Source organism: Phoxinus phoxinus, assembly GCF_949152265.1.
Source record: "Phoxinus phoxinus genome assembly, chromosome: 1".
Taxonomy (NCBI): domain Eukaryota; kingdom Metazoa; phylum Chordata; class Actinopteri; order Cypriniformes; family Leuciscidae; genus Phoxinus; species Phoxinus phoxinus.
In genome coordinates, this window is record NC_136876.1 from 18331720 (window position 1) to 18356833 (window position 25114).

The 25114-nt window shown below is 39.4% G+C and overlaps 3 protein-coding genes across 5 annotated transcripts; 1 reads left to right on the forward strand and 2 right to left on the reverse strand.

Annotated features, from left to right (window-relative positions):
* Positions 1–1607: 1607 nt before the first annotated feature.
* LOC306995241 (uncharacterized protein) lies at positions 1608–7043 on the forward strand. Of its 2 annotated transcripts, none has more exons than XM_079606666.1 (4): positions 1608–2041; positions 2119–2246; positions 2923–3001; positions 4767–7043. In XM_079606666.1, exons 1-4 carry the CDS (start codon positions 1774–1776, stop codon positions 5636–5638), a joined length of 1347 nt encoding a protein of 448 aa, XP_079462792.1. In that variant the 5' UTR covers positions 1608–1773; the 3' UTR covers positions 5639–7043. The 2 variants fall into 2 exon arrangements, with proteins under 2 accessions (XP_079462792.1, XP_079462791.1); XM_079606665.1 differs by having other exon boundaries at positions 1647–2041; positions 4764–7037.
* Positions 7044–7045: 2 nt separating this feature from the next.
* Positions 7046–10565, reverse strand: LOC306995249 (uncharacterized protein). Its single transcript, XM_079606688.1, has 4 exons — positions 10104–10565; positions 8452–8585; positions 8255–8366; positions 7046–8174 (listed from the first exon to the last, which is right to left on the reverse strand). Exons 1-4 carry the CDS (start codon positions 10363–10365, stop codon positions 7633–7635), a joined length of 1050 nt encoding a protein of 349 aa, XP_079462814.1. The 5' UTR covers positions 10366–10565; the 3' UTR covers positions 7046–7632.
* A 492-nt stretch (positions 10566–11057) lies between these two features.
* Positions 11058–24632, reverse strand: LOC306995236 (uncharacterized protein). 2 transcript variants are annotated; one of them, XM_079606640.1, is made up of 9 exons: positions 24140–24632; positions 23844–23983; positions 23643–23754; positions 22124–22318; positions 15466–16484; positions 15297–15366; positions 15046–15220; positions 11728–11890; positions 11058–11556 (listed from the first exon to the last, which is right to left on the reverse strand). In XM_079606640.1, exons 1-8 carry the CDS (start codon positions 24387–24389, stop codon positions 11728–11730), a joined length of 2124 nt encoding a protein of 707 aa, XP_079462766.1. In that variant the 5' UTR covers positions 24390–24632; the 3' UTR covers positions 11058–11556. The 2 variants fall into 2 exon arrangements, with proteins under 2 accessions (XP_079462766.1, XP_079462767.1); XM_079606641.1 differs by lacking the exon at positions 23643–23754 and having other exon boundaries at positions 24140–24274.
* Between the last annotated feature and the right edge of the window lie 482 nt (positions 24633–25114).

Here is a 25114-nt window from a genome sequence, read left to right on the forward strand (position 1 = left end):
CCGACAGCGTTGTCAGCCATGCAAGGCGTCATCCAGCTCGTCGTGGGGTTAGGTATGTCTTGCTTCCGGTTTGAAGACAACCTACATGAACCACTGAGCCACTGCCGCCCCTATTTACTTATAAATACTTATAAAAATAATGTATCAGGTATAGTAACAATCTAATTATTTATGATAATGTACTTTGAATAACCTTAAATACCTAAATGCCAAAAAAATATCAGTTCTGCTGTTGTTCATAAATACAGTAGTGACATTGACAATAAGCCTGTTGTCAAGTCACCAAATGTGTAGTGAGCTATATGGTCCTTACTATCCTTACCAGTGCCGAATTTGTGTACGTGATATAACGGTTCAGGAGCCAGGGAGCTGATTGACATTGATTAGCTTGTTCATGTGTGTTTGATTAGGGTTGGATCTACACTCTGCAGGAAAGTGGCCCTCCAGGACAGAAGTTGCCCATCCCCTCTGCTCTGTGGGGGCCTGGAGACTCATCAGAACCAGCAAAACAAGGGCTGTGTCCGAAATCGCACCCTATACCCTCATTCACAAGGGCTGCCGGTTTTGAATAGTTTGTATTTGCTGCAATAATCATTTGAAACGTAGCAAACTGGCAGCTCCAGTAGTAAGATCATGGTTATGGAATCTAGCATGTATAAACCTTAATTCGACAATTTAATAATCAATTAAAAAGGATTTTATACATGTAGTCACATTAGACCAGCAGTTTTGAAAATGGATGGATGGCTGATTCAGCTGCAGGCCCCACCTACTGCCAAGACGCGGGAATTCACTTGGCACAAGACTCTCACAGTGCATTATGGGTATTCTCTAGACGTTGAGCGTACATCGGTTGTACACTCGTTATTGTGCGGTGCATTATGGGATTGAATGAGTGCACTCGATAAGGTCCACTATGGTATCAGACACCACTACAAATAGGTGTCCCCTCAAATAGTAGGAAGCCGCTGTGTTCGAAATCTGGCAATTTCAGCTATGACACTTACCCTCAGTTTCACAGACATGGCTTAAACCTAGTCCCAGACTAAAATTCATTATTGATCTGTTTTAACTGAAATCAACCTTGCACTGACTAAAACATATCAGTTCCATTGTTTTGTCTCAAGATACAGTAGGTAAAGGATTTTCTCTAAGGCATGCATGTTTATAATGGCTATTTAAATATTAAATTGAACTACAGCCTAATCCTGGCTTAATCTAAGCCATTTCTGTGAAACCGAACCTTAATCCAAAGTGTGCAGTGCTGGGTTTGGAAATCCTTACTTTACGGCATTAGCCTATATTGACACCCAGTGGTCATAATGCTGCATTAATATGTTGTATTTTTTTTTATTATTCTTTTGGGCAATACCAGAAATCCATAAAGCATTGCATTTCCAAAAATCCAGTGGAAATAGTCCATCATTAGGGTGTATTTTGAATGCTCATGTCATGTCAGCATTCTATGATTTGGGACACATTAAGCTGATGTTGGAAACTGTTTAGGGCAGATAGTATAATAAGAATTTGAATGCAGGAAAAGTCTGTTGTGATTCCCTCTTTCCATACACGGGGGAACTCCTCCACATAAACCGGAAGCTAACGGTACTTTAAGGCAAGATAAAAGCCGAGGTCTCCAACCCTTCACTTTATATCCGGGGATTTTTTTTTCAGTTGCACATAATGGAATTGTTTTTTCGGTGACTGACCTTACGTTTTTTTTTAGCCCGTTTTTTTTCTTGCATTGCTAACAAAAATTGCGACTCTTAAAATATGTCAAAATCTCTATCGTTTCGTTTGCAACTAAGCTCCATAATGGAGATAACTACTAAAACGGCGATAGAAGAAATATGCAAAATTGTAGACAGTGATTTTGCGTTTTTACGACAAGAACTGTCTCGGGTCATGAGTGAAAACACAGTACTTAAAGACGAAATGTTCTGTCTTGGGAGCGAAAGGCAAAGCGAAAGCACGCGCATCATAAAGGGAGCGCGCACTGGCTCCAAAACATATCGCTCCATTTGTGTTCAAACAGAAGATGGTAAATATAACCTCTGCTTAAAACAGTTGTTTTCATGTGCACTACAATGATTATAATGCATATTTTACTCCTGATAGGACCAGAGCCCTCCATCAAAGGGATATTTGGAAAGGAGTGGTGCTCCAGTTTGTGGGATCGGAGGAAGGAGTCCAGAGAAGATGAGCTGGCGATCGATGTCGACCTGTACCCCGTTTCGCCTTATAAGGTTCGTTCGTTTAATATAGGTTCCCAAAAATGAAACTTGCTTCAAAAGCCAACAGTTACGAGGCTGACATGCTCTTAAAGTTTGTAAAGAAAAGGAAGTTGTAAAATAAAGTTGTAAATGCAAGAAAAAATATAGTCGGACTGTTTTAAAGCTGTCACTTTCAAAGGGTGAATTACACATGACACTGGTATAATAATACACAGTGTAATCAAAATGTAACTTTAACCATTTCTATGGTCCAATGAACTTGACATGGTACAATAGAGAATGAGCTAAATCCTATTGCACCATCTGCCCAATTAGAGTTTTGTTCAGTCATTTTTCATAGGTGATATAGTGCAATGAATATAGAAATTACAATTCAATTTGTAAATTCTGTACTATTTTATTTTTTATGGACCCATGAACTTGATTTCAATAGCTTTGTTTTGCACATTTTCAAGGTTGTGCTAAATATGACACTGGTGTCTTTTACGCATTGCAATGCTTTATCAAAATGCTAATTCTGTGAAAATCCCAGTACACACCCTTAAAAATCAAATGACAGAGAAACACAGACTTGGGCAATTTTCTGGGTAAACCTTATTTCTTTAAAATATAAAAATATTTCTACAATCCTGCGTAAATAAAATGGAAAAACAAAATGTTGGTTTACATGATCTGCTTATTTTGACAGCACGAAGAAAAAGACCCCTCCAGCCTGGTCTTAATCAAAGAGGAGAGTTTTGAAGTGGACGCTTATCCCAGTTGTGCAGGTAATGTTCTAGATTTTTAGCAGATCTTAATTAGGGGCCGTTTACATGACACTGGTTTCAACAAAAAACTGACAACTTTTAATGCCTTTTGGCAGTTCATTTACACGACAATGGTGTTTTTCGAGCCTGAAAACGGAAATGAAAGTGCAACTTTTTGAAAATGATACCGTTATCATCGCCGTGTAAACTACAAAAACGCGGATTTGTGAAAACAATGACGTCAAACGCATGCGCATTACATGTTCAGTCAAGTGTTTCTTTTAGTGCTGTCAATTGATTGAAAAAAACCCCGAATTAATCACACATTTTTCTGTAATTAATCGTGATGAATCGCACCTAACATTAAAGTATTTAATATATATTTATATTGTAATCAGTTCACAGTTTCAAATTAATGTAGAAATGTCATTAAAAACAATGACAGTATATTTTACATATTTGATCTAACTGGTAGGAAATGTACAGAAATTGTATAAGGTTATCAAACACTTCACAGTCTTCACTGCATTCATTATTTATTAATCCTTATTTAAGCTACAAAAGTTATTCAGTCAAGAGCAGTGAGTGCTTTTTCTCTTTGGTTTACATAAGCAGCAGGTTTATTAGACTGCTGTCACTTTAAGACCTGATGCACATGACGCAGATCTGATACACATCAGAAGTCATTGGAAGAACTGTAATTTTATACTTATAACTAATTTAAGACTGCAGGATACTCCGACAAAGCGGGCATTTTGGCGTACTTTTGTGTGTTTTTGTCTGTTCAAACCATAGATTGTAAAAAAAGATGAATAGACAGAATCAATCGCAAACACACACTCCTGCACTTTTTTAAATTAATTATAGAAATTTAGATATTAAATTTAAAGCTCCAATCTCCTCAGTCCTCCGAAGATCCCGAAAAAAAGTCTGTTGGTGCTTCAGTGACTACTTGCTCAGAGAACTTGTCAATCATAGCTGTCAATCATGATGTCACACCACCGCATCAATTAACTAACTAAAAACAAACTTATTTTAAAAACAAACACTTGAACTTAACATCAGTGTGATAAAAACGACAGTAGATGACAGAAACCATCTTTGGAAAAAAGATTTGAAGTGAAATTTAATTGTTTAGTTGGTCTCACGTGCCTTTAAATAACACAGGGAGGCGGGGTTTAAGACCTATACTAGGACCAGTCACCGGGGGGCGATCGAGACTCTTTGGCTTCACTTTTCATGGCTTGTGCGGCACGCTTGGTTCAAACGCGAAAGATAATTTGATGCGGCCGGCGCGCTGTCTGAAGTGGCTTTCTGTGTGCACGAGTAGTGTGTCTGTCACGCAGACAGGAGATTCACAGCGCGCACCAGTACAGATTAAAGTTCTTTTTTTGCATCTTATAGCGCTTTAATGGTTTAATAGCAGTTGAGTGAATGATAGCATTATCAAATACTGTAGCACAGCCAAAGCATGAAGACAAAAAATGGATGCCGTGTTAAATATTTTTAAACTGGAAAAAAAATAATCGCTTGAGTTCATTTTGACAGCCCTAGTTTCTTTACAAAGTGACATCGCCAACTACTGGCCTGGCAGCATAATACATAATAATGTTTTAGTCGTTTTCGTGGATCTGTGTGATCAGTGACTGTGTGAAAAATGCAAAGGAAAAACTTTTCTGCTTTTTCTACATTGTTGTCGTGTAAACATATCCTCAATCAGGTGTAATTATTTTGGTTTATGTTTCACAGAATCATTTGATCTGAACTGTTTTCAATACTCCAACAGGGAAACCGCCCCATATTTCAAGAGGACAGCTGCCATCTTCTGCATATGAGCCCTCAGCAGCCTCCAAAAATTTCAATGACCACTTTGTGTCTGGTGAATTTTCTGGGATATCGGAAATACAAAACACGTCCTCTGATTCGACAGACGAACGCTCAACAAGAACTGCTATTGATGACACTGTCGACCAATTAATCGCACCAATAGACGATCCATTGGATTTTGATGGTCACTGTGTCCTCAACAGGTTTTCAGTGGAGCACAATGACCAGTTTCCCTCCGAGTTCAGGGAGGACGGAGAAGCACAGGAAATATGTGCGGATGCTGCAACCGCTACAGAACATTGCGAAAAGAGATTTAAGGTACAGAAACCGCCAAACAACTTAAGTTGCTTTGACGGCGGTAGGGCGTTTGTTCGCCAAAATGCTGCCAGAAACCGTCTCCGAAAACATCGGTTTGCAAAGCTGAAACAAAATGAAAAGTTTCGTTGTGAGGTCTGCGGGAGATGTTTTCATTCAAACACCAATCTCATGGTTCACTATGTAGTGCACACGGGGGAAAGGCCCTATAAATGCAGTTTTTGTGGAAAAGGGTTCTCCCAGAAGGGAAATTTACAAACCCATGAACGCATCCACAGAGGAGAAAGACCTTTTAGTTGCGTCACCTGCGGAAGGAGTTTCACCCAGAAAGTCTGCCTAAATAACCACGAACGCATCCACAGAGGAGAAAGACCTTTTACTTGTTTAACCTGCGGAAAGGGTTTCACACAGAAAGTCACCCTGCAACAACACCTCTCTGTCCATGACCAAACAGCCAAACCAGTAAGGAAGAACCCAAGGAAAAGTTACCGTGGTATAAAATATAGCTTTATGTAGCACTCTTTCCCTCAATTTGAGATTGCAGTAGCTGTGTGAAATCTAATTTTGGGAAGAATATGAACTCTGAAAGTGTGAGGTTGTTGCAGCACCTAAAGGCAAGTTCACACTACAGGGTTTTGAAACGTCGGGCTGAACTGTGCGGTTCACACTACATGACTTGCTCTCTGTGAAATCAGGAGTGTTCAAGTTGTTGAGCTGTTCACACCACACGACACAACGTGATTGATTCGCAACAGGAGGTAACGCACTACACGAGTAGACAACAACTCTGTCATCCAACGATTATATCTTGTCTACAAACCACGTTTTGTCACGAAAAATCACGCGATAAAACGAACCGGAAATGACGCAATACAGCACGCGCGCCACTACCCAGCGAAGAACAATCGAGTCTTTGTTTGAATATGGACGTCAGACAGAAATTAGTGCTGCAAACTGTTTGCGCGATGATTTGCTCTGAAGAAAAACAAAAACGCGTATTTTCCCGGTGACCTCAACCCATGCCTTGCTCTGATTGGCTGTAGCTCATGACATCACATGTGGTTGAGTCGTGCGACAGCTCCGGATATCTAGCATGCTAGATATTTATCTAGCAAATATCTAGATATTTTTCTGGGCTCGGCGACGCGTCTGCGAGCGTCTTTGTGTTGTTGGCTCTTTCATACTAACAGATTGGCGAGCGTTCATCTGCCGCTAATCCCCCGCGATTTGCACGTGATAACCCGACCTGTCGGCGAGCTCAACGATTTGCAAATCGGACTTAAATCGGGCTTAAAATCCTGTAGTGTGAACTAGGCATTAAGAAGAATGTCTGTATTACTGTAGGTTGTAGCAGAAATATATAGTCAGGTATGGCTGTGTATTACTCTGTGGTAACGTTGTTGTGCTATTGCCGGACAAAAGTTGGGAATAAATAAAGACTTTTTCATATTTTAAGTCTCTCACGCTTACCAAGGCTGCATTTATTTTATATGAATGATCATATTAAACAACATTACTGTTTTTACTGTATTATTGATCAAATAAATGCAGCCTTGGTGAGAAAAGAGATTAAAAACATTTAAAAAAAAACGGTATTATTCCAAACTTTTGATCGATAGTGTATTGCCAGATCAAAGATGACCAGAGGTAAATGCATCCGTTTAGGACTTAAGGCTTCTTTAAAATATTATCATGATGTATGTCAGTTTAGGGCCTTTAGTGTATAGAAACCAGTAACACTACTTGATCTTTACAGATTGGGAACTGTGTGATGTCAGTATTATGTATAATGCTTATACAAGTTTGAGTTGATTGTTCAAGGTCAGATGTCTGCTAGATTGCACGTGTAATCAAACAACCATTACTATGTGTATTTTCATCCATGCTGGAGTACGAATAAAAAAGTATTTTGCATGATTTCACTCGTTTTAAGTCAAGTTTATTTGTTTATCTCTTTTTATTATTATTAATACACACATCTAGATGCTTCTGTATAACACGACTCCAAACAATGTTAAAGGACCTACATTTCCGTGGACAAACATTGGGCCTCATTCACCAACCGTTCTTACGAAGAAATGTGTTCATAAACCCCACTTGCGTGGTACTTACGAAGATTCTGACATTCACTAATGTTTTATCTATTTGAGTGATGACAGTTTGCTTCAAATAATTGGTTACTGCATTTTATTTAATTCTACAGTTGTTTACACAGAGAGTATTTTACTGTAATGTATTTCTGATCATTTGTTGGAAAAAACTCATAGCTTGCAAAGAAACACTAACACTGCAATTTACGTGGGATTCATCAATCCTAAGAACACAAGTGCAAATTTGCAATTTTGTTGTTTGAGAACATGTCATGAATCCGACGTAGACCTTTCTTAGGAAGTTTAAGTACAAAGTTAAGAAAATTCTTAGGAAGATATTGGTGGTGAATGAGGCCCATTAGACATACTTCAAATTTGTTAATGTTTCATATGGCAGACACAGATCTAATTCCATTTAGTCTAACCAAAGCACTGGTGTGTATTGAAACCCTGTTTGTACGCGTAGCTTTTCCCACACTCCGAGCAGCTATACGGCTTTTCTCCAGTGTGGCTTCGGAGGTGAACGTTTAGAGAACTCTTTTGAGCGAAGCTCTTTCCACACTCCATGCACGCGTACGGCCTCTCGCCAGAATGAGTGCGCTGGTGTATTCTGAGGTACGTTTTTTGAGCGAATCTTTTACCACAAACTGTACAGACAAAAGGTTTTTCTCCGGAGTGTGTCCGCATGTGTGCTTTCAGGTAGGTTAACTTGTTGAAGTTTCTTCGACAGAATACACACTCAAACCTTTTCTCTTCTGAAATATTTGTGTGGTTGTGTGTACTGTGGAAATTTTGCTCTGTTGTACAGTCTCCATGTGTCGAAATTGTTCCTTCAAGAGCTTGTTCTTCGGCTTGTGGCTGTTGCATGTTCGATTGGACTTGCTCATCTGAAGGTACCGTGTATGTGATAAAATCCTCAGAGCTCTGGGCAACACATCTCTCATCACTGGTCATTGCTGGACCTGTAATTCGATAAAGGACACATAAACATCTGAATATAATAAGAGTAAATAGCAGCTGTTCTCAATGTCTTTCCACAAACCTCTCAAACTGCTCCTTTGGCCTGCCTCAGGTTTACTTTTCCTAGAGCAATCGTCAAATGTCTCCTCCTTGATCATGATCATTTCTGGTTCTTCATCTAGCAAATTTACTGGCTAAAAGATGGAAATTAACAAGAGAACTAGTTAAGTGTATTCTGACATTACATCATGTACATCAAAGGCAGTACGTGAGACCAACCTCTTCTGTGATGGTTGAAGAGTCCAGGTGTGTGTCGTCCTCCTGCTCACCAGCATTTGACTCCTCGTGTCTCCAGAGGTTCATGCACCATTCCTTACCGAAGACATTGTCAACTCCGGAGCGACGTCCAGACTCTGTAGGAAATGCATTGTTTTAATCCGTTGAGTGAATAATTCAGACTCGTTTCGTAGTCACAACAGACAAAGAAGGTCATTTGTCGCTATCTACTGGGGTAACGATGTACCAAGAAGAAAGAGTGAGAATTAATCATTTTGGTGAATGGAGTCAAAAGATTCTGCTCACTGAAATCTGAGAATTGACTAAAGGCCCCAATACACTCACAGCGAAGATCTTTTCCGTTCATCACTAAATCAAAGTTCGAAATACATGTCGCCCACACTGCTGAGAGCGGCTTTATCGTATGAAAAACAGTGTCAGTGTCTCGTTTCATCAGAAGTACAACTCCATTTTCTACTATAAAGCAGCTTTCCAGTGTGATCATGTTTATACTCGCAGACGTCTGACCTCGACGGACTGAACAGAAGTGAAAAGATTTTCGTAAAAGAAGGCGGAGCTTTGCGCACACCCACTTATTACGTAATCGCCATGAACCAATGGTATCAGCCGTAGCAAACTTTTCCTGAAAATTTGCTTTGGCAAGCTGTTTTGAACTCCCAAAACGAACTCCAAAAAAAACACATTTTGTTTGAAATTATGTCACATCAGGTCATTCTTCGATTTTGCTGGAAGAATATCAGGGCCTTTAGGGTACATTTACACAACAACGATGTACTAAAAACAGAAAAGTTTTTCCTTTGCGTTTTTATCGAACAGACGACAACGTTGAAAACGCTGTATTATTCATGCCAGGCCAGTAGTTGGCGATGTCACTTTGTAAAGAAAAACTACGGTTTTTAAATTTTGAAGACAATAACAGGAACGTTTACACAACACCGTTTTCAACTAAAAACTGAAGACTTTTTATGTGTTTTGGCAGTTCATTACACTACAACAGCTTTTTGGGGGCCTGAAAACGCAAACTTGGCTTTATGCACAGCTGCTCTACTTCCTGAACTTCAGGCAGCTCCTTTGTTTCCTGTCTTCCATTATTGGACAAACTGATTAATCCAGGTGTGCCTGACCAATAACAATAATCAGACACACCTGGATTAATCAGTTTGTCCAATAATGACAGACAGGAAACAAAGGAGCTGCCTGAAGTTCAGGAAGTAGTGCAGCTGTGCATAAAGCCACACTGTTATGGTCTCTGGGTAAACTACAAAAATGTGACTTTGTGAAACGGTGACGCCATGCGCATGCGTATCACGTGTTCAGTCGATCAGCTTGTTTCTTTACAAAGTGACATGAATAATACAGCGTTTTAAATCGTTCTCGTGGATCCGTGTGATCGGAGATCGTTTTGACAACGCTGTAACGTTAGTCTGTACGCGAAAAACGCAAAGGAAAAACAATCCGGTTTTTAGTAATATTGTCGTGTAAATGCACCCTAAGGTTAATCTATTGTTCAAGGGCACAATCACGATATAGGGAACGCCCACTGCAGGCTTTGAACCTTCAGCCTAGAAATCAAATGTATACCCATGTTTCAGATGCAAAATCACAGAGTCATGCATCGTGCATAAGTAAATCACCTCTATGTCCCGGATGGCTGAATGGAGCTTCTGTTCCCTTCATCTTTCCAGCGGTTTTCCGAGCAGACTGAAGTTCACTCTCCAGAAAATGGCATTTCTTTTTCAGAGATTCATTTTCGTTTGTACATCGTGAAATCTCTAATCGCAGCAACAAAGAATTTTCCTCGAAAAGTTTGCCTATTTCAACAACAGCTGTTTTCGCCAACATTTCCATTAAGGATGTTATCTGCGTCTGCAAATCGGCAGTATTCATGATTTCCATTGTTTACTGGAGCATTTATCAGTTATGTTTAATATAAACACCCGTCCTTCGATCTGACAGCCACCGATATAGCCTAGCTCCTTTTATTTCTCAGCAAGCAATGGCCCTTGATTCAATATATTTCTGAGGATATAATTATAGCATATCTACATCTAGCATCTTGCAACAGGGTCACGTGATGAATTACCGTAAACCACCGTGTAGAGAGCGCGCACGAACTGTAACCTTTTGATTGGCAACCTCCAAAACGGGTTTGCTAGTAGTACCCTGCAACTGTTGTTATTTAATCCTTGTCCAGTTAGATTGTTCCAGTTTGAATTCTACAAAATATGGTTAAAAAAAAATGTTTGCAGGCACACTCTGAAGAAGCATTCACCCTTGATCCCACCATGAATCATGAATGGTAGCCAGGGAGTTGCTATAGGCAGATGCTGGGGTGTGAATGGTAGCCAGGGCGTTGCTGGGGTGATCCGATTGGTTGCTTCCTGGTCCACGTCAAACGAGCCCACCCAATTCTTTTATATTCTGGTTCCTAGATTTGATCTCAGTCGGTCACTTTAAGGTAGGTCTATCTATCCCAATTTCTACTCTGTAAGGCAGATGTTAAGCCCATAGCTTTTACAACATTTTATGGTTTATGGTACATGTTTCACATTACTAGGAAATACAGGATTGAAATTAGGCACTGTTTTACTGGGTCCACGTGCAGAACATCTTCCATAGGTTTATTTTTTCTAATTTTCCATAGTTTTATTCAAAAACAGTCTCTGTAAATTTAATTGCACTTCCAAAGGTACACTGTTAAGACATTTCAGTTTTTACCAGTAAGTTACTGTAATTGATTACAGTAATTACTGTTACGGTTTCAATTACATATGTACAGTAAACAATACACAATAGAGCCAATGCTGTAGTCTACTATTGTATAAAGTAAGAAAAGTAGTAACAACATTATAGTATCACAGCAATTATATTAATCCCTAGAAAAACACATCAGTGGATACATGTTTTATTGTTGCATGAAAGACTTAAATGAACGTAATAAAATATTTATAATACAAACATTTCAGCAACATTGAAATAGAATCGTACAAGTAACGAAGTAAAAAAGAAGTTAGAGTTTAAATTATCACACAAGTAGTGACTAATGGTGGTAGTTGTAGTCAGTGCAGAGCCGGGATGAAGACAATGCTGAAACAGATAATAAAAATAAAAAATGTTTTGATGTCAGTGTTAAAAAAAAAGCCCTCATATCTACCCTAGTCACCTTTAAGTGTTTAATCATAGTTTTAATTACATTAGACAGATCTGAATTCCATAAATATTTTTTTTTTCTTGATCAACTTTTAAAAACACACTTACTTAATTTATCTTTTTCCACTCAAATTCTGAAAGCCTCTGCATAAATGTAGCCACACGGGTATTAAAGCTTTGGGGTTTTCTTTGGACAGCTGTACCTGTCCTTCGGCTTGTACCTGATTTTGAGGTACATTTAGTCCCCTCCGGATTAATCCTTACGAAGAACCTGAAGAAAAGCAGAAAAAACATCAATTTCTCAAGGGCTACAACCATGTCATTCACTGAAACACTGTTTAAAGGGTTTTGACAAAAGAGGTTTGTTATCTTACAAACGTTGCGGGATACCCAAAACAGGGACCTTGTTTATCTAAAGCCCTATTTGGACCAGACTAGTTTTCCAGGGAGATGTTAGAAAAATTAGTGTTTCACAGATATACTTTGCCATTTTAATCCGGTCCGAATCTGCCAAGTCAGTGTTTTTCTCACAAAGCCAGCAGTAAAAATTTTAGAGCAAATTACCTACTGTTTTTCAGCAGAGTCAACAGTCCTCTGGGAAAGATCTAATCCCATGTTCATGCAACTGCGAATGCCTGTGATTGCCGATATTGTATTATACTAACGCTTCTCTGTGTGTGTTTTTGACCAACCTGAGCTACCGTTTGTGCACCAATCATATTTGTGCTTTCATTTAATTTCAACATAGATGGTATCCGAAGAAGAAAAAAAATGAATTATAAAATTGATTAATAAAGCCAAATCGCAGAAACTGCAAAGACTGCCCATGTTAATATCAGTGTAAGGTAAGATACTTGTCTAGATTTCTCTGCTCACTTATGTGGGTTAATTATAAACAGCCATTTCTCTAAACTTATATGAACTTTATTTAAATAACGTTTTAATAATAAATAAAAGTTATATCAATAAGTAATTCATTAAAAACATATATGTCATGTAAGCACATCAGATGACCTTTTGTAACACCCATGTCTAGAAAACACACACTGTTCTGTAATAAACAAAGATGTTAGTGCCATCCGAATCGGTACATGAAATCACAGACGCCGAGTGAAAGAATTATAACTCAAACTATGCTTGGAAAACTAGTCCCGTCCGAATAGGGCTTAATCCTATTAAATGATTATATTACCATGCACTGCAAGTCAGTTTCTCTAAGTGTTGCCAGTGTCACAGTATAATAGAGTTTCTGGTGAATGATGTATAATTTATTAACACAAACCAATAAGCTTAGTAGTTAGCCATCATGAAACTGCATTCGCAACCCATTTTACTTCCATAATTGGACGTATTTCTGATCTAAAAGAAATATAAGTAAAATACCAAAAGAAAGAAAGTTAAAGTAAAACTCCCCTTTTTTTAAAAATAGGCTCATTTTCCAACTCCCCTAGAGTTAAACAGTTGAGTTTTACCATTTTCGAATCCATTCAGCCGATCTCCGGGTCTGGCGGAAGCACTTTTAGCATAGCTTAGCATAGATCATTGAATCTGATTAGACCATTAGCATCTCTCTCTCAAAAACCAAAGAGTTTCGACATGTTTCCTATTTAAAACTTGACTCTTCTATAGTTACATCGTGTACTAAGACCGACAGAAAATAAAAAGTTGCGATTTTCTAGGCCAATATGACTAGGAACTATACTCTCATTCATGCGAAATAATCAAGCGGCAACCTCCCTGTCTCTCTCTTGAAACCAACACGGAAGTGAATTAAATGGCAATTCGTCGACTGGCCGCTTGAGGCTGGCTGCAGAAGTGAGTCAAATCTGTATCTCCCCCATGTTAAAATGCCCAACTTTACAGCAGAAAAAAACATGTTTACAGCCTGGTTCTCTCTGTGGCTTTGGTCTATACAGCTAATTTTGCCCTTCATAACAACTGTGAGGGGGGTGCATTTTTTTATAACTCACCCGTTTAGTTGATTAATATTTAAAGTTCTGCTAAATTAAGGGTGTGTCCACTTTTGAGTGACAGGTGGATTCCCGCTGATGTAAATGCTAGCCGGTTAGCCGTCACTTCACCTCAGCAAATTCCAGCTGCTGAACTTGCCATCTCTGCCGTGTTTGTGCTTTTTTTCGGGATTATTTAATATAACGTTAATTTAATATACCCATTACTTCGCCCACGGCTTTGGATTCCACCGTTGTCGTCGAGTATCGTTCGAGAGAACAACCAGCGCTGTATTCCAGTTGTTTTCCTCGGTGAACATGCACTGATGGATGACTGACAATTTCGTTGCTTTTTGGAGTTTTCAGATTTAAAAACGTCTATAGATATAAGGCTACACTCGTTCTGCGGTGCCGTTGCTCTGGACAGATTATGCTTATGTTCCGTCAGATGAAATCCTGCAGGTGTCTGTGTTTCTCCGTCCATGCAATAAATGCACATCCTTGAATGAGCGCGGATTTCTAGCGCATTTAACGTTACTTGAACTTCATAGGTTTTTATATCTATGTTTTGACCCATTTGAGAATTGAGATGCGGCCAAAATCAGAATTTAAAATGGACTGAATAATAAAGCTCTCTACGAACTTGACGAGCGATGCCGCGCTGACGGACCACAAACTGTAATAAAAGTGACTGACATGTATGCACATAATCACGGTCACACACACACACACTCTCAGAGTAATATTGTAAAGTTACTGCATAATACATTTTCAACTAGCAGAATAGCTGTACAGAATCACGATACACATTCTCACTTGTAGCTATGTCTTTTAACTATTATAATATTTCGAAGGGCAAAAACAGGACCTTTTAATTGGCATTCTGATTTTATTCATCAACTGTCAGTGTCACTTTAGCGCGAGCCCCTGTGCAGTCGCAGACTTGGTACTGTGAGTAGCATATAGCATTAGCTCCCAAGCCTGAGCTAACTCCATAACGTCGCGCTAGGTGGGCGTGGTTTCAGATAGCCAGGCTCCTCAGCTCTGCCTCTTTGCCCATATTCTGTTATCCGGGAGTGACGAGCGGTGACGCGAAGCCAAGATGGCGACGGCCAGCTCCGCCTACTTTAGGCTTCAAAAATGCTCTTCAGAAACCTACGGGTGACGTCACGGACACTACACCCATATTTTTTTACAGTCTATGGTAATAATCAAGGAACTGTGCTGCCGCACCAGCAGGAGCAATGATGTTACAAACTTAGTGCTGGTGACGTTGGAAATTACCGAGTTGGGGACTATTTTCAGGCGCTGTGTAATATCATTGCGCCTGCTGGTACGGCAGCAGTTCCTTGATTATTACGCAGGAATGAGAGTATAGTTCCTAGTCATATTGGCCTAGAAAATCAGAACTTCTAATTTTCTGCATTTTCTGTGTTCCTTTAAAAAAAATTTTTTTACAAATGTCCTCAAAACTCACCTCTGAATGAGCTCTAGGGTGGCACTGGCTGACTCCTGGTACTCGATATTAAAAACATAGAAGCACCCAAAGAACATTGACAATGCCGCTGCAAAGTCCAGCTGGTTGTCTATAGAATGTGTTACTCTGCCCTCAATACTGATAAACCACTTGGACGAAGTCAGCAATGTATCACCTGAAAAATAAAAAATCACTGTAAATATATTTATATCCAAGTACAGACTAATAAGTTTAGTGTAGCGATGTCTTACCAAGCATGATGAGCCGGGGCGTTGCCGGTAAGCTCATTTCATTTTCGATGGACATCTTGGTAGCAGTTTCCTTGAAAACAACAAAAAAACGAGAACATCTTAACACTCAGCTTTTGTCAAACCCCCTTCAAAACTTTAGTTGAACTATTAACACTTCATAGTTACTGACATCTGCTAAGATGAACACTGAGTTGTCCTTTTCCTTAAAGTATTTCATCATTAACAGGATGGCTGATATGGCAGTCCTGTTACTGTTTGCTGCATTGGGGTCTTCGTCGATCTCACTGAGGATACTCTGGACTTCATCGTTCCACTTCAGTCTCTGACTAGTGAAGTAGTTCAATATTCTTTTGGCTTTAACAACAAGGGTTTCGCTAAAGCGGCTTCTGATGTCAATCCCAGTCAGGGTTTTGAAGTGCCTGCAGAGGCCTCTCTCGGTGAACAGGAACGGCCAATGCCCCTCTATCTCACTGATGGTAGGAGGGGGGCATGAGTTGATCATGTGGCGCTGGTAAACATAAGTCTGCTGCATTAAGTCTTCTACGTTGGGCAACTCTGAAGCCCTTGGGCCTGCAGACTGAAAAATCTCTGCCGCAACCTTCCTCTTCATTTCAAGAGAATCTGAAGTCTCTCCTTCTGGGACGGAGGTAGGCTGCCAATTAATGCATCCGTAACTGTCCACCTTACATCTGACTTTTTTCCCAGAGTAGCTGTCCGGTTGTCCAGCTCTCTTTGCTGATGGCCTTCTAGGTCGACGAATCCGGTGTTCCAAAACGTCTCTATTCACATGTTCTACCCTAGTTTTTAGTTGTCTTTGTAGGCAACTGAAGCCATTTCCTAGTTGTTCTCCTTCCTCAGAAATGTCTCCAAATGTCAGGGGGTATGTAGTCACGATGCTTCGTGCCACTTCTCCACAGGCGGACAAGTTAGGGTTTGGACAGTGGAATTGCATGGCTGCCACAACAATCCTAACAAATTCCCTTCTCGGTCCAGGTCGGGCCCTCTCTCCAGTGGACGTTGCCTGAACGAGAGCTGCTGACATGCGGTCCCAAGGAACCTGGAAACTTCTGATCCAGTTGGACTTAATAGGATAGTGAGGAATGAAGGGCTGTTCAAGAAGGGACTCGTTTGATGATAATGGAGTGAGAGTCATCTCGTTAGGCGTTCCATCCACTTCTCCAATGGATTCTTGGTAAAAAAAAAAAAATCATGGAAAGAGATACAGAGAAATTGAAATAGATTGAAGAGCCAACAAAGTACCTTCTTCAGAGGCCTCTCAACCATTATTTATCAGTAAAACTTTGCTATACTTTACTGGGTCTCATTCACCAACAGTTGTGTGGGAAAGTTTTGAAGAAAAAATTCAGCATAATTCACAAAATGTGAATTTGTTCTTAATTTTGTTCCAACATGAATGAACTTGGAGTATTCTAAATGAGCAACCGTGTGCCCAAGGTTAATAATTAGCATATAACACACCCAAAGCATCTCCTCGTAAAGGCTCTCCACACAACCTTTCCTTTACAGCCTCATGTCCGTCTCAGCGAACATATAATGATCTCTAAAGACATACTAACTAACACCTGAGAGCACACGCAATAATACCCTTGAGTAATGCCAAGTGTGCCATCCTCAAAACCAGTTCAAACACAAACACTTATTATACAGACCCAGATTACAGACCTATGCATATCTGTGTTTTTATGCCTTTTCTTATTTTTATATATGATTAAATAAATCTATGTATACATTTTCATCTGAACACATTTATAGCCCCAGGCAGAGTATGTGATTTTGGTTCTTCCTACATTTTTTGTGTAAATTCAGAATACATTTGAGTGAACAATTTACTGATGAATCATAATTTGTTTGTGAAAATGTTTGTACGTAAACTTCATGCACAAATTTGTGAGCACACAGTTAGTCGATGAGATCCATTGTTTTGAAATCTGAATGAATTTGCTTAGTCTATAATACCATGAAATGCAAGTTATTTAGGCAAATTCTAATCAAGCTTTCAAGAGAATACAGATGTGGCCTTTTGAAAACATGTGAAAAAGAAACAGATCCTGTCCAGATTCAATGCAATATCATGCAATGTTAGAAGAGACCATATCAACAGAGGGCAGTCATGTTAGAGGACAGAAGTGCTGCGTCCGAAATCGAATACTATATAGTATGCGAAAAACAGTACGCCAAAAGAGTAGTATGTCCGAAAACAGTTGGCAAAAAGTCTCCAGATGACCTACTACTACCGAAGAGATTCTGAAGTGCCACGGAAGGAGATTTACAAATGCGCTAAAAACATGACTAACACGTGACACTAACAACATGGTGGATGTAGTTCGTAGAGTGTACATTTTAATGGTCGCAAAGAAGTACCTAATCAGCCAGTATGCGATTTCGGACGCAACGTATGTCTCAGTCAGTGTTGGGAAATACGTATATTGTCAAATAAAAATATCCAATTATAGAATTTCAAATTCAATCATAGTTTTTTCCTGGCACAAAAACAATTGGTTTGGAATGAATAAACAATTTAAATAAGCATGACGGTTTAAAAATGAAACAGTTCAAATTATACCAAATACAACAAAAATACCAACTTTCCGATGACAGTAGCATGCCTACTTTTATTTAGTTACTCCTTAACATTGACAAATCCGTTATTTAAACACATGGGATACCAAATTTTTCCCAAAACGCCAGTTAATACTTTAGAATTATTTAATTGGCTGTATCACAACCATAAATGTGGCAATAGCACAATCAGAAAATTGGGGAAAAGATGTAGGCTATACATTTGCATTTATATTTTATTTTTTCACTGTTCCAACCCAAAAAATTATTTTCATTTCCTGAATAAAAGTCATTTACTGAACTGAACATTAACAAAAAATTCAAATTCATCAGATTTGACAATTAAACTATTATGTTTTCCAAATTTGGTGATATGAATGGTAACAACCACTGATACAACAGGCTATGTCTACAGTGTCAACAGTGAATGTACAAAAAACTAAAATATTGTGTGTGTATATATATAATATTCTCACATTGTGTAAGGAGTAAACGTCAACAAAATATACAGAAATTCAATGATGAACTACATTGTGCTTTCTACTACACAACTCCATGGAACATAACCCACTTTAGTTTTAGTCCAGAATTCGACATATTTCAAGACATGGATCCTCGTTTGCAAATCAATGGACATTTTTAGAGGCGAAATGGTGGAAACACAGGCATCTCTAGTGGGGGGTAAAAGTTGGACTGAGTACAGGGGGCCCAGAGCTATTGCACACATTTCCCCGCAAGTTTGACCAAGGGGGCCCAAGGAAATGTACTGTGCAGGGGGCTCAGAAAACCCAGTGACAACTTGGTGGAAATAGAGTGGTGCAGGTATGGCATAAATTTGTAGGCCAAAAAGTCAGTTGCTAACTAGTGGCTAAATGGCTACAGAGGCTGTCAGGGAGATTAAACATCATCACGCCGAACAGGTAAACTCAGTCCGCTTTTACAGCATCGTTATGGTTATAATCGTGCTCTTATAAACTATTCTAACAAAAACTTTCGGAGAAAATGTTTTTAGATAAAAACGAATAGAGTTGTCAGAAGTTTAGTGGTGATGACGTTGAAGTCGAGCGACCGTGGTGTACTTCGTTTATAGCCTACCTTTAGCTTATTACTTCTGTCGACTGCATTTAGGCTTCAAAATTCATAAAAGCTGTGTTTTTTTGTGATAATCCAAAAGCCCATGGGAAAATCCTATTGGGTTCTTGTCAAGGGAACCAGTGTGATGCTAACTGCCGATTGGCCAACAAAGTGACGTCATACCTGCACCAATCTATTACACCATAACTGTAGGACATAAGGCATACAGTAAGACCACAAATTGAATACTATTTATAAAATATACATGACAGCAGGTTAACATGGCATCAGTTTGCTAAGTATTAGCAAGTTTACTAACCTAGTGAATTCTGCAGATATTTCTGTAGCCTACCAAGTTTGAGGTACAAAGCAAAGGCTTTAAAAAAGGGGAAAAGTGAGTCGTTTAGTACGGAGAAGTTCATTAAGCCGATCCCTTATCATCTTCCAGTCGCGGGGTGTAGGGTTGGGGAATTTCCGGCGAACTATTTCTGATATTGCTTTCCGCAGGTTGTTCGGTAGCGCATTTTTCCCCCTGGAGCCGTCATAGTTGACAGCACCTGACCAGTCCCTGTATACTTCATGTGGTACTAGGGTTTTAAACAGAAGCACAGCAAAGCGTTCTGGCCTCGGTCTCTTGTCCTTTCCAGCTGATTCTAGGAACAGTTTTTCCACCCTTTTCATGGAAACTGGATTTAAACACACATCAGGTAGAATCACCCCTTGATGAATAGACACGTGATGCTCGCAACTTGAAGTGTTTGGAGTTTCTGTCAGTTTTAAATCAAATGGAAACATCACTGAAGAACATTGGGGTGAAATGGTAGGCGGAGGTGAAACCGTTGATGTTGAAAACATGGATGTTTGATCAGATGTTGAAATCTTGGCTAGATAGCTGTGAGTTTGGTCTGTCTGTGATGATAAACCTGCTGAAGCAGCGTGATCAGGACTGGATTTAATTTTCTTGACCGATTGCCGATTGAAAGCGCAGGCCATTGAAGGTGAGGAGTCCGCAGACATGACACCTGAAAAAACATACAGCTTACATTGTTCTAAATACAGACAACCAAATAAATGGCCATACAATGCACTTAAATTGGCTGTTACCAAGGTAGTTATAAAAAAAACATTTTTGTTGTATCACTTCACATGAATACTAAAACTATAAGTGATCCCATCAAATGAGTCTATTCTGACCACTTGTATCAGATTTCAAGGGGAGAGTATCTGACTTTGTGAGTGCATACATCACACACTAGGCTACATGTTGCTGCGTGTTGGTAGGTTGACCAATCAAATTAAAATAAGTTAAGTTGTTTTGGCACAAATGTGACATTTCAAGCAGAATTAAGTTATTTGGTAAAACTTTATTTTGATGGTCCCTTTTGAACATTCTGTTGACTCCAAGTACGGTAGCCTAACGTTGCACCTACATGTCAACTTATTCTAACCATAAACCTACCACTCTATTATTACTCTACTAACACTCTAATGAGAGTTAGTAGACATGCAGCTGCAACGTCAACACAATGTGTAAAAGGGACCATCAAAAAAAAAAGTTACCAAATAACATAATTCTGCTTGAAATGTCACATTTGTGCCTACATTGACATTGAAATACACTGTATTTGGGGTGTATTTTAGTATCTGTATTAAGCCACGCCGGATGTGCTTTACATTTCAAACCAGCTACGTTTTTAAACACTTGTTTTAGTGCATTGGTTGATAAGGTGGTATTTTGTTGCTACCAAGAACACATATAATATAATGCCCAATACCAGCTTCCACCTAGTATTAAAATGTGTTTTCAGTGATCCGATCACAAATGGTCAGCCGAGACACATTACCACAAAGACCCTCCCCTTACATGTCGCCACGCTCTACATAACTTTCGACAGAGCGCCAAGTGTGGAACACGAATAAGATTGAATGAATAAAGCCATTACGCTGCTTACAAACTAACTTAGACCCCCGTTTATAGCTGTATTTAGTCAGTGTTCTCCACTAGTGACCGAGTCCATGAAAACACATCATAATACCAGGTGTACACAGGACCACAAATGCACTGACCATTCAAACAGCACAAACAGTCCTCTGACGAAATTACATTCCCCATTAGCTATCACATCCGAGACAATTACACACACACCCCAAGTCTGTGACAAAGACATAAGAGATGCACCCCCAAGAAATACCTGCAACCCCACTTTAAACCCATTAGCTGAATTTGAAGGTAGGTTGGATGACCAAATGTGCCTGTAAGCTTTTCTCCAAAAAAAAAAAAAAAAAAAAAACAGGCTTTTGACAGTTCTTGTTGTTGTGAAGAACCCTGGGGTGGGAAAGTGTGTTTTCAAAGGCCACATCTGTAGGTCAACAGTCTCTTTCTCAAATGATTACCGTTAAGCTGTGATGTCATGTCACTCATCAGAAATTAAGATTGAACACTGCTGTGTTTTCTTTGCTCACCTGGATGAGAAGTGCTTTAGATTGCCGTCTAATTTGAGTGACAGGCGTAAGAGAGGATGATCACACAGAACGTGTTTTTGCTCACAATAGTTACTATAGTACGCGCAATATAGCAACTCGAGTGCGAGACGCAACACAACTGTCAGACGTCCATCTACCACACATTTACATTTGTTCACACATAGCAGCATTTCATTTACTGGTATCAAACTGATTTACTGGCAAAGTTACTACTTCTCAAACTGGAAAATCGCCAGAACTGATGTACCAATATTTTTGAAAAGATCCTGTCCACACATGATTTCTAAACGGTAATTTACCGATAATTTACAAGTAAAAACTATGTGTGGAAGGAGCTATTGTCAGTCTCTCAATTCAGTGAGCACAATGGTCGGTTCTGAGAGAGTTTGGCAGACTCTTTCATGCAAAAATGACACTGTGCAAAAACCCAAATCCAGTCCTGGAGGGCCAAAGCTCTTGGGAGTTTAGCTCAAACCCTGATCAAACTACCTGTGATTGTCTAGTCATCCTGAAGACCTCGATTAGCTTGCACAGGTGTGTTTGATCAGTGGTGGCGCTAAACTCTCCAGGGCAAGATTTGAGGAACCCTGCCCTAATCCTAAAAGTGGGCAACAAAATTAAAAAGCAAGACACGACAACACCACACAGAGGTGCTATGAGTACAACAGGCTTTTAAGTTTGTTTCTTACCTCTTTGTCTGAACGTTTTGACTAGTTTTCGACATTGTATTGGCTCCAGAAGGTCCTGAAGATCTGACACCTCTACTAAGGAAAGGTCCTCGGACTTCTCCACACCCACCACAAATGACAGATGATTGACCACATTATGAACTTTGTTACTGTCCAACTCTGGGAGAATTCTTTTGATTTCCTCTTGAATTGCGCCTGTAGGGGTTTAAAAAGAGCATTGGAGCATATAAGGACTAAGATTAAACCAAAAAAAGCTACACAGAGAGAACTACAGCCAACTGTCAACTAGCATGCGTGTTCTGCGCCTGCGTGTAAATGAGACCGCTGTCTATTTCTGCTCTATTTGTCTATTCGTCATTTATAAAGGGAAACCGACGCTGCCGAATGCGATACACAAACAATAAACAAAGCAGCGCGTACAAACCGTATTGAATTTCAATCCTGCTGAATCTGATCACTTTCTTTATTCCACTCCACTCCTGTTATTAAAATATTTGCCCAGAAACACTCAGGTAAGATGACGTAAAATTAGAATAGCCTTCTATCTGTACCGTTTTGACTTCTTTCCTCGCTGTCTTACTATTATTCTTGTGCACTGACTCATTCTCTAAGCTGAACAGCCAATCAGAGTTCTCTCTCTCACCGACGGCCAGACGCCGCTTTAAGATGTCGAATCGGCTCAAAAAACCCAGACAACGTCCGACTAGAGCCAGTTGGGCTTTAGAAATCAGGAATGGTGAGAAAACATTGTGCTTGATATGTTTTTCGTCTTTAAACCAAACTTGTGTCTTCAGTTAAGTCAACAAAGTTTAAATCCGTCTGGCTAGTGCATGTCCCATAATGTTAACGCATTAGGTCAGTAGGCGGAGAGTAGACAGTCTTTTTATAGCTGTTTGAACTCATTCGACCACATGAGCATTTACATTGCAAAAGCAATCCGGTCGAATGCATTTTCGACTACCTCTGGAAGTAGTCAAAAGTGGACAAGCTCAAAACGACCCCGTTTACGTTAGCGTCGTCCACTTGTAATCGACCAAAACGCATCTTAATAACAGTTGTAAACAGGGTTTCAAAGTTATCTTTCCAAATATATAGCCACAACTTTTGCAGTCTACAAAAGTAGGGTTTCATGATGGTACAGTAATTTACTATCTATTAACCCTTTACATGGTAATAAATCATTTAAAACACATAGGCCTGGTTTCACAAACAGGGCTTAGATTAAGCCAGGATCAGGATATTTAAGTAGATTTTCTAAACACACCTTAGAAGAAAACATTACTGGTGTGCATCATGAGAAAAAACAATGGCACTGACATATTTTAATAGAAATCTTTCAGTTAAAACAGCTCAATGATGCATTTTAGTCTGAGACTAGCTTAAGCCATGTCTGTGAAACTGAGGGACAGAGTTTACAATGTATGTGTATGAGGTCAGCTGTGTTGTAATAACTATTGTACATCAGAAGAGGTGATGATCAAATAACTACACAAGACAAAAAGTTCTCTCACGGGCATACCTTTCACACTTTGATTATCTTGGTCTTCCTCAATTCTTTCTGAAGAGCAATCTTCAAATGCCTCCTCCTTGATCATAATCATGTCAGGCTCTTCTTCCAGCAAATTTACTGGCTAAAGGGTCGAAAATAAAAAAGGGAACTAGCTGACATTTGATTTGATCTCCATATACTTCATCATACAGCAGCATGAGAGAGACCAACCTCTCCTATGATGACCGCAGGCTCCATGTGTGTGTCGTCGTCGTCCTCCTGCTCCCCAAGCTTTGACTCCTCGTGTCTCCAGAGGTCCATGCACCATTCCTTACCGAAGACATTGTCAATGGCAGGGCGATGTCCAGTGTCTGGTGAACATGTGGACATTCATTATTAGGGAGTGTAGAGACAGGGGCACAATTAACGTGGATGTTTGAACCTCCAGTCTTTAGGTTATCAACACAACCTCTTGCATTTATTTGTGCATCTGAAAAAGGAAACTTTTATTAAATATTAAATGTTACCTGTAAGTCCCAGTGCTTTTGTCCCGTTCATCTTTCCAGCGGTTTTCCGAGCAGATTGAAGTTCACTTTCCAGAAAATGACATTTCTTTTTCAGGGATTCATTTTCGCTTGTAAATCGCGTGATCTCTAGTCGCAGGAAAGTGGAATTTTCCTCGAAAAGTTTGCTCAATTCCACAACAGCTGTTTTCGCCAACATTTCCATTATGGATGTTAACTGTTTTTGGTATTCCGTGGTATTCATGATGTCCATTGTTTGCGGGGAACTTAAAAAAAATAAACACTCGTCCTTCGAGTGACCCGATAGCTCAATTAATGTTTTACTACAGATGTTTAGTTATACCTCAATCAAACAATGGCGGTATGTTACCTTTAATATTTAAGAAGATAGAAACAAAGCATAGCGTTTAGCAGTAAAGGATCATGGGATGAATTACCGTAAACCACCGTGTAGAGGCGCCTGACCTATAGTCCACAGGAATGCAGTTTACTTCAGGAGGTTTGGCAAACAAAACCATTTTTAAAGGCATGAAATGGATAGAGTTTCCCAATGAAAAGGCTTGTCAAATTTAGGTCCATTAAATTCGGCCACACTTTAGATTAGGGTCCAAATCTCACTATTAACTACGACTTTTGCCTTAATAAACTCCTACCTATGGCTTATTAATGGTTAGTAAAGTAGTTGTTAAGTTTAGGCTAAACTTAACAACTACTTTACTTAATAAGCCATAGGTATTGGGTTGGATTAAGTGATGTAGAATATGATCATGCAGAATAAGGCATTAATATGTGCTTTATACGTACTAATAAACAGCCAATATCCTAGTAATATGCATGCTAATAAGCAACTAAACTTAAGTGTTACCTTCAATTCTCATAAAACTCTCATAAAGCTTAAAAAATCTAACATTTTTGTTATTGTGCACAAGTCGGGGTAAAATTAGAGTTGAATTCAAGAAGAAAAGTTAGAGGACACAA

Excerpts from the sequence above, each read along its gene's own strand:
- LOC306995241 (XM_079606665.1), top strand. The coding sequence starts at position 1,774 with ATGTCAAAATCTCTATCGTTTCGTTTGCAACTAAGCTCCATAATGGAG. Across the intron at positions 2,247-2,922 it reads ACCCCGTTTCGCCTTATAAG|CACGAAGAAAAAGACCCCTC; the intron begins GTTCGTTCGTTT and ends TTATTTTGACAG. Across the intron at positions 3,002-4,763 it reads CGCTTATCCCAGTTGTGCAG|CAGGGAAACCGCCCCATATT; the intron begins GTAATGTTCTAG and ends TCAATACTCCAA.
- LOC306995236 (XM_079606640.1), bottom strand. The coding sequence starts at position 24,389 with ATGGACATCATGAATACCACGGAATACCAAAAACAGTTAACATCCATA. Across the intron at positions 23,984-24,139 it reads AAAAGCACTGGGACTTACAG|ACACTGGACATCGCCCTGCC; the intron begins GTAACATTTAAT and ends CATGTTCACCAG. Across the intron at positions 16,485-22,123 it reads CAAAACGTTCAGACAAAGAG|AATCCATTGGAGAAGTGGAT; the intron begins GTAAGAAACAAA and ends TTTTTTACCAAG.
- LOC306995249 (XM_079606688.1), bottom strand. The coding sequence starts at position 10,365 with ATGGAAATCATGAATACTGCCGATTTGCAGACGCAGATAACATCCTTA. Across the intron at positions 8,367-8,451 it reads CTTCAACCATCACAGAAGAG|CCAGTAAATTTGCTAGATGA; the intron begins GTTGGTCTCACG and ends TCCATCTTTTAG. Across the intron at positions 8,175-8,254 it reads CCAAAGGAGCAGTTTGAGAG|GTCCAGCAATGACCAGTGAT; the intron begins GTTTGTGGAAAG and ends ATCGAATTACAG.